The sequence below is a fragment of the Labeo rohita genome, chromosome 18, assembly GCF_022985175.1.
Source record: "Labeo rohita strain BAU-BD-2019 chromosome 18, IGBB_LRoh.1.0, whole genome shotgun sequence".
NCBI lineage: Eukaryota > Metazoa > Chordata > Actinopteri > Cypriniformes > Cyprinidae > Labeo > Labeo rohita.
In genome coordinates this window covers 29,721,571-29,730,139 of record NC_066886.1, presented here as the reverse complement: position 1 = coordinate 29,730,139, position 8,569 = coordinate 29,721,571, and the positions used below count along the sequence as shown (strand labels likewise).

At 34.6% G+C, this 8,569-nt stretch overlaps 1 protein-coding gene across 1 annotated transcript; it reads right to left on the bottom strand.

The window, feature by feature from the left end:
- Positions 1 to 868: 868 nt before the first annotated feature.
- Positions 869 to 5,243, bottom strand: psmd8 (proteasome 26S subunit, non-ATPase 8). Its single transcript, XM_051134498.1, has 7 exons — positions 5,085 to 5,243; positions 4,497 to 4,569; positions 4,294 to 4,396; positions 3,807 to 3,972; positions 3,620 to 3,720; positions 3,416 to 3,527; positions 869 to 1,319 (listed from the first exon to the last, which is right to left on the bottom strand). The coding sequence occupies exons 1-7, from the start codon at positions 5,193 to 5,195 to the stop codon at positions 1,182 to 1,184; spliced, it is 804 nt and encodes a 267-aa protein (XP_050990455.1). The 5' UTR covers positions 5,196 to 5,243; the 3' UTR covers positions 869 to 1,181.
- Between the last annotated feature and the right edge of the window lie 3,326 nt (positions 5,244 to 8,569).

Here is an 8,569-nt window from a genome sequence, read left to right as displayed (position 1 = left end):
CAACTTGTAAACTCGAAATGTTTTTAGAATTACGGCTTAAACCAGTTACAGACGCACCACGTGACCACAGTCAGGTTCGTTTTGGCGCTACTTAGGCGTTATCTCTGGGTCCGACAACATGGAAAGCTATGAGTAAAATGTCACGTGTTGTCATCTCGGAATTACGGTAATTACGACATGGTGTGAAGGCAGCATAAACTCTGCAGGAAAGTGGATCTTGAGGGCCAGAGTTGAGCTCTACAGGGCAGTGGGTCTCCAGGAGCAGGGCTTAAGACCTCTTCTCCAACAACTCCTCCAATTTTCCTTCACAGACACCAGTGACGATTCCTTTTAGAAGGTGGTGTACTTGAGGAATGTGACACCCCAGCTTGATACCACCATGAATCTATGGACATCTTGAGAACCTTTTAACATCCGAGTCGAATTCTATAATCAGCTACCTCTCACCATACTCTAACAAACATGCACAAATGTGACTCACAACTGGTTACCTAATCTGAACATGAAGCAGACTATAAGTCCAAGCCACTGTACAGCATCCATTACAAATGCTGACTTCATTTTGTTAAAAGTTCAGATGACATTTTATCAGTTTAGAAGACAAATCAACTACCTACCTGACTTTTTTGCATTTGAGACAAAAAGACATTTTCACAGTAGTTCCTGAATTTAACTCAACATTAAATAACATGTTATTTATACAGTGTTTCAAAAGGCATTTTATAAAAGAAAAAAAAAGCATTTTATTTATCAGAAGTGTCCATGTCTTGTGACAACGCCAGCCAGGCCAGTTTTCTTCACATTTACACAAGCTCTCTCTTGATAAAAACCATCCTTGTTGACAGGAACAACATGTGAATATTCAAAATAAGACATATTAAATGTTTATTTAGAAAAAGAAAAATTGAAACCCAGTCATTAGATGTTCATCAGTAATGCAGAAGGGTTGACACACCCAGCAGACAATCATACAGAGAGACCCTGATACAGGTAGATATTAATAACTTGTAGGCTAAAGAGTTCCGGTCTCGTCCTCTGAGAGTCATTATTTGCAGCCGTGTCATCCTGTGTCTAAACTGAGTACAGATATATGGCCACTGTACAATGGTTTGATTTGTATATTTGGATAAACAAACGTGAACCTTTATGTATACATGTGTCTAAACACTGCTATATCCACACTACACAATCATTTCCAGCTGCCTTGCATACTCGATGACCTGCTGGGCCAGTTCTGTGGAGGGGATGGTCACTTCCTCTGTCTTTTGGTGTTGGGTACTGAATGAATAGTATCCATCAGAACTCTGGGTCCAGCCTCTCTGCAAAGCACAAAAGCCAAACCATGAAAATATCAATATCTATCCAAACAAGAAATAGTTAACCCTAACATTTTACTCACTCTCAGCCCATCCGGGATGTAGATGAGTTTTTTCTTCACAGTAACAGATTTGGAGAAATGTAGCATTACATGCTTACCACTGAAGCGAATGTGTGCCGTCAGAATGAGAGTCCAAACAGCTGATAAAAACATCACATTAATCCACAAGTAATCCACACCACTCCAGTCCATCAGTTAACATCTTTATATATAAAAAGCTACTTGGTTGTAAGAAACAAATCCATCTCGAAGGCATTTTAAACTGTAACCATCGCTTCTTGCAAATATCCAAAATAACACTAATTCTAAAATAACCAGTTAAAAAGTTCATCCCCTGTTGTGCTCTAACATCAAAATCCACCAACATTTTTGTTTAAACAGTCTGTTTTGGATCATTTTTTACTTGTAAACAATGCTTGATTTGTGCATATTTCTCTCCTGAATCATAAGGGACGACATTTTCGCTAGAGAAAGCAAAGTTACGGATAAATGGCATGTATTTTAGCCAGAAGCAATGATTTGAAGTCGAAAGCGTACTAATGATGGATTATTTCTTACAAGCGTGGAGCTTTTCATTTCACAAGACATTAATTGATGTACTGGAGTGGTGTGGATTATTGTAATGTTTTCAATCAGCTGTTTGGACTCTCATTCTCACGGCACCCATTCACTTCAGAGGATCCATTGCTGAGCCAGTGATGTAATGCTCAATTTCTCCAAATCTGTTCTGATGAAGAAACAAACTCATCTACATCTTGGTAGTGCTGCACGATTAATCGAAAAATCACGATCTTGATTCATACATAAATGCGATCTCATTTCTAAATGATGGCAAATCACTTCTGTGTATTTCCTGCATTTAGGTCATGCTGCATTCACACGTTATTGGTCACACTCACACAATAACAAAACAATATTAATTCACCAATCAATCATCAATCTCGATCACGTCTCTCCTCTCCCTCATTGGCCACGTTCCACTGTCACTCACATGAGGTGTGACAAGGCCGCAGACCTAAATGGAGTCAGTTTGCTTCGTGGATTTGTAGCGGTAAGAGGGGGAAAAAAATTAACTCCAGTGTGGAAAATCCTGGTGGCGACGGTGAGAGTGAGAATGTTCTGTAACAATATTGGTACAGAAAAAACACGCGCCACACGGACCATTTATCCGCTCGGACCAAAGTTCAACCTGCTGCGCTGTGCGAGCCCACTACAGGTGTATGCTTGCTACTATGGGAGACCAATGCTTAATTTGAAATAATAATAATAAAAAATAATAAATTTAACCATAAACAACTGAGGTTGCTACAACTTTTACAAATGTTACTGATTGATAATGTACAAAAGTTTACCTCTGCATCCTCAAGCTAAATTCAAATGTGTATTTCCAAGAGACAAAAAAAAGTGATATTATTATTATCACTATCAGACAACCCAAACCTGTTTCTTAATTTGAAACAATACAAACCTATGGTCTGCTTTATTTTATTATTGGTTTATTTATTATTATTGGTTATTCTATTATTGGTTTATTTATTATTTGTTAATGTTCTCGTATGTTCAAAAACTTTTAAATGACTTTTATTCACTTTAAGGGTCTAAAATAAAGAAAAGAGACTCCAGCACTTTATTATACTACATGTCCTGTTTTTGTTTTTTTTTGTTTTTTTTTGTACTTGAGTGCAGTGAATTTTGGTTGAAAAAATGAGAATCGTGTAAGAGAATCGTGATCTCAATTCCCATGGAGAAAAATCGTGATCCACATTTTAGCAAGAATCGTGCAGCCCTATATCTTGGATGACCTCAGTACATTTTCAGCAAATCTTTGGGTGAACAATTTTTTTTTTAAATTATTAAATTATATGAATTATTATATAAATTATGACATTATATGATTCCACGTAAAAGGAATAATTGACACTTAAGTACCATAAACGATACACAGTTAAATCATTAATTATTTGTATGACTGTTAATCCCAAAATTCATTATTGTAAAAAGCCTAGTAATAATACCTGACAAACATTAAATACTTACTTTCTTCGCATATTCTGTCATCTTTTTCGGAGATGAAAAGAAAAGCACCCGCGTGGCTTCATTGAACTGAATTTGTTCATATGCTTTCTCTATACAACCAGCAATCTCATCTCTACAAAAAAGAAAAAAAACAAGATTTAAATGACCCTGCAATGAAGACCAAACTGTGTACATTTAGTGAATAAAACTATAAATAACCCCTACCGGATAGTATCAAGAAGAATGTCAATGAAGAAAGTGTAGCTCTCAGCAGGGATATTTCCTTTGGCAAGGAAGACCTTGTTGTAACTACCTTCCATCAGATACTAAAATAAAGAAATGAAAATGTATGAAAAAACAGACAACGCCGTATGCGTTTAATATAAGTGACGAGAAAAAAAGTGTCCCACACCTGCTCTAATGACACTGGATGTCTGATGTAGACATTGGTCTGGATGTCTTTTGCGCTCAGTCTTTCCAGCTCTGTGTGGAACTCAGAAACTCTGTTCTGAGAGAGCAGGAAGAGCAAGTTGAGACCCAGCAACTGGTGCCTGTAGGCTGACTCTGGCAACTCTTCCCTGTGACATTTAACAAGAGATGAGACTGTAACAGGAGCAAAGAAAAAGCCAGCAAAACAACTCGGCGTATAACGTGTTGAAAAGGCAACTAGAACTATGTTCAGAATCCCAACCCATTTTTAAAATAATGCATATTTCCTGTATATATCCGATGTGTCTCCAGTCTTCCTTTTGAATGCTGCATTTAATCACACGCCAGATACCAACATCTAGTATATTGTGTAGTAGGCAAAATGTGATTCCATAACGATTATTGTTACCCCAGATAAAGTAAATTCTGAGTGATAGTGACTAAACAGAAAATGCAAGAAAAAAAATTACTTGTAATCAAAGTAATAACACTTAAGCTGAGCCATGTAGCGTTCAAAGGACGGGATGTCTTTTTTCAGAATGCTCCATAGTGCTCCAATCTCCAAAACATCTCCTACAAGAAAATAATTATTAATAATAAATAATTAAAACATAAAAAAGTTAATATTTTCAGGGTGAAAAAAAAAATGTAAAACAATATCATAAATACTCACTGGCAAGGATAAGCTGTTGTTTGGTTAGCTTGGTCCCAGTAGTTGGTAGAAAGTTCAACTCCAACAGGGATATCTACCCAAAAGAAAAAAAAAGGTTAAAAACACAATGAGACGAATTGATAAAATGTTCAGATTCAGGTTTATAAAATGTGATATTTAATACTGAGCTGTCAATTTAGAGACCTGTGTATTTTCATTCATAATAACCAACATATTAATTAATAAGTGTACAAGATAACATAATTTAGAAAATCGAAAAAGACAAAAACTGGGTACTTGTGAATGAGTATAAATAAAATCAATTCACACTCGTTATTTTATATCTCTACTGTATCGAATCGATATCTGCGAGTTAACATGGTACTCTGGCGATGAACGAACCCAAATGCACACAATTCACTAAAAATCATTTGTGTTTTTATGATACACATCAGCTCAAACACAAAATTAAATTGTTTGTTAGTAAACAGGAATCAATCGGACAAGACAGTTCCAGATAGCAGCATTGCTAACTGCTCATCAGGCTACAATTACGGCTTATTTCTATAGATTAGGAGTATAATTGCTGTTAGATATCATCGATCCTACCTTTAACTTGCTCAGGATCTCACCACATTTATTAAGATTTGGATTCTTCTTATTCCACTCGGCTTTCAACGTTTCATACAACCCCGCAGTCTCTTTCAACACAGACGCCATGGTGATTCTGCAAAATCGTACGACACCGGTCTGTCAGAACACGGCAGTAGCCTGTCGTAAAGAATGTTGGTGTTACCATGGAAACCAGGATAGGCGGCATAGCGCTACATTTAATATTTCCCTAGTTACAGAAATATATATTTAACGTGCATTTTCTTTTTCAAATATGATGTCCTTAACTGTTAAGTAATGTAGTTACATCGATGGCTACCGAAAGGAAGATTTCATCCATTTTTTTGTTAAATTTAGTGTCTTTATGCAAAACAATAAGACATTGGGTAATAATATGTGACCCTGGACCACAAAACCAGTCTTAAGTCGCTGGGGTATATTTGTAGCAATAGCCAAAAATACATTGGATGGGTCAAAATTATAGATTTTTATTTTATGGCAAAAATCATTAGGAAATTAAGTAAAGATCATGTTCCATTAAGATATTTTGTAAAATTCCTACTGTAAATATATCAAAACTTAATTTTTGATTAGTAATATACATTGTTAAGAACTTTATTTGGACAACTTTAAAGGCGATTTTCTCAATATTTAGATTTTTTTGCACCATCAATAGTTGTATCTCGACCAGATATTGTCCTGTCTTAACAAACCATACGTTAATGGAAGGCTTAATTATTCAGCTTTCAGATGATGTATAAATCTCAGTTTTGAAAAATTGACCCTTATGACTGGTTTTGTGGTCCAGGCTCACATATGTGGATTGTAGCCAAGTTTTATGTCACACAAATGTAGATTTGTTTCTCCATGTTTTAGGACTTTTAAACATGATTTTTAAATACAATCCTTAAAATAATTAAAAACAACATAAATATTAACCCTCCTGAAATTTGATATTATTTTCACTTTTATTTTATTAATATTTATCTTGTGTTTAAGCTCAGGTTTATTGTTGATGTGTTAAACAGTGAAAAGTTGACACCTGTTTGTATTTAAAAGGTTTAACAAAGTTGAAAAAATGATATTTAATTTATTTCTTAACTGTCTTGGGTAGATCTTTTTTATATATATATAAAAAGAAGACAAAGGAAAACTGACTCTTAATGAATTCTCATAATATATGTGTTTATTTATTTTGTTTTCGATTCAAATTCTGTTTATGAGAACAGAACTGGTTGTAACTGTTGTGTAGAAAAATATTGTGTCGGAAAGAATAGTAGTGTGATATTATTAAACATCTCTGATTAAATAGCAGTACAATTTAAAATGTGTTGTCAGAACGATTAATCGCATGTTACACACACACACAAACATACATGTACATATGAGAAATATATATAGAATCAGAATCAGAATCAGAACAGCTTTATTGCCAAGTATGCTTACGCATACAAAGGAATTTGTTTTGGTGTCACAGGCTTCCAGTGCACAGAGACCACACCAACAACACAGAGAAAATAATATAAGTTGAGAATAAAAAAATACACATATGTAAATATAAATAGACAAAAATTGCAATATAAGATTTAAGAAAATAAATAAATTGTATATACAGTTGTGCTACAGATGATAGAAAAAGAACAGAGTAGAATAGAGTAGAGTAGAATAGAATAGAATAGAATGAGATGTCGGGATGTACTGAGATGTAGGTGGTAACAAATAAAGGTTATTGCACATATATATATATATATGTGTGTGTGTGTGTGTGTGTATTTATGTATACATAATAAATATACACACTACACACATATATTATGAGCACAAACTTTTATTTTGGATGCGATTAATTGACAGCACTCATTTTATAAACGATTTTATGTGTATGGTAAAATTATATCTATGACATGAAATCTATTTTAATGCACTGAGAATTTTTTTTAATGTACAACTGCTTTTTGGAGGAAGAACAGCAACCTCAACAAGCATGTCCAGTTGAGAAAAAACATAAAAATGTTGACAAGTCATTTGTCTTTTTAGTCGTGATCACATTTAAGAGCCATAAAATGATGCATTAGCGCCCTCTGCTGGAGACTGCTGGCAGTGACAACATCATTGGTGTAGTTTATTACCAGAACCTGGAATAATGAAGGGGTGCGGATAGACTTGGTCTCGACTGTGAATGTTTGTAATAATCTATCGATACATTATCAAGTGATTATCGAGTTGCATACTGCTCCGACTGATTATGACATGGCTGAAGGAAGACGTCTTTATTGACTGGAGGACATGCGCAGTTGAAAGGAGACAAAGAGGAAGGAGTGGGTGGTGGTGGCGGCAGATGAAAATCTATTCATTGCAATATTTCTGTCACGTCAGGCAGCGATGGTTTAAAGCACTGGCACGACCGTGAAGGTCCAAGCCACACCCTAACTGTAAGCAATATTCAAGCATAACTTCAAATGCGGCCAATCAATGGCGGTAAACAAGAGGGAAGACCACGCCCCTTATACATACTTCGTAAAAATGCCTTTTTGTGAAGGGGCAAATGGTTAATTTTAGCCTTTATTACAAAGAAGCCAATCCTCCACTGTAATGCTTGAGGTCGCACCACCCCTTATCTGTGATGTTTAACAAAGAGGGCCAATCACAGCCCCCAGTGTTTCATCAAAACAGACTCCTTTGTCATAAAAACATCCGGACCCAAGGTGAAGCTGTACAGACAACCGCCTGTTTGTTATTGTGGAGAGAGTTCATCCTCTCAACTTACTGATATTTCACTGTTCTTGGGGAGGATGATTACCGATTTTACGTGATTCATTTGATCATAAATTGTTTAAAAAAAATAAATAAATAAATAAATATATATATATATATATATATATATATATATATATATATATATATATATATATATATATATACACACACACAATGTTTATTAGTGAAAAATTTACTGTAGTAAACATTGACTAAAAAAATCTGAATTTTTATTTGAGCTTTTAAATCCCACAGTATTCCATTTTTTATTTTTATTTTTTTTTTAAATGTTTTTTGATCGTATAAAAAAACAACTCAAGAGCAGATACCGAAATGTGATTTAAAATAATAATGATAATAATATACATTCACAACTACAAACTTCCGATTTTTAAATTATTGGGAGATTTTTAGTTAGTCGTGCAACAGCTTGTTTGCATATATTATTAATGCATTAACATAAAATATCTAAAATGTATTACAGGAAATCTAGCGTTTCTTATGTATAAAATTATTAAAATATGAAAGTCTAGGTAATGTTCTATTTTGTCTAACGTTGTTCATATATCAAGGTTAAACTATTGTCATTGAACGTTGTGTCTTGTTTACAACCGCGAAACAAGATGTTATTCAGTGTAACGCAGCATAATATTTCCCCACTTTTACAGTGAAACCGATACCCATATAAAGCACAATATCGTGCCAGTGTAAGAGGGCAAACGCGT

Coding starts and splice junctions, on each gene's coding strand:
- psmd8 (XM_051134498.1), bottom strand. CDS start 5,195: ATGGCGTCTGTGTTGAAAGAGACTGCGGGGTTGTATGAAACGTTGAAA. Junction 3,528..3,619: donor ATTCTTCTTGATACTATCCG/GTAGGGGTTATT, acceptor TCTTTTTTGTAG/AGATGAGATTGCTGGTTGTA. Junction 1,320..3,415: donor TGACAGAATATGCGAAGAAA/GTAAGTATTTAA, acceptor TGTGCTTTGCAG/AGAGGCTGGACCCAGAGTTC.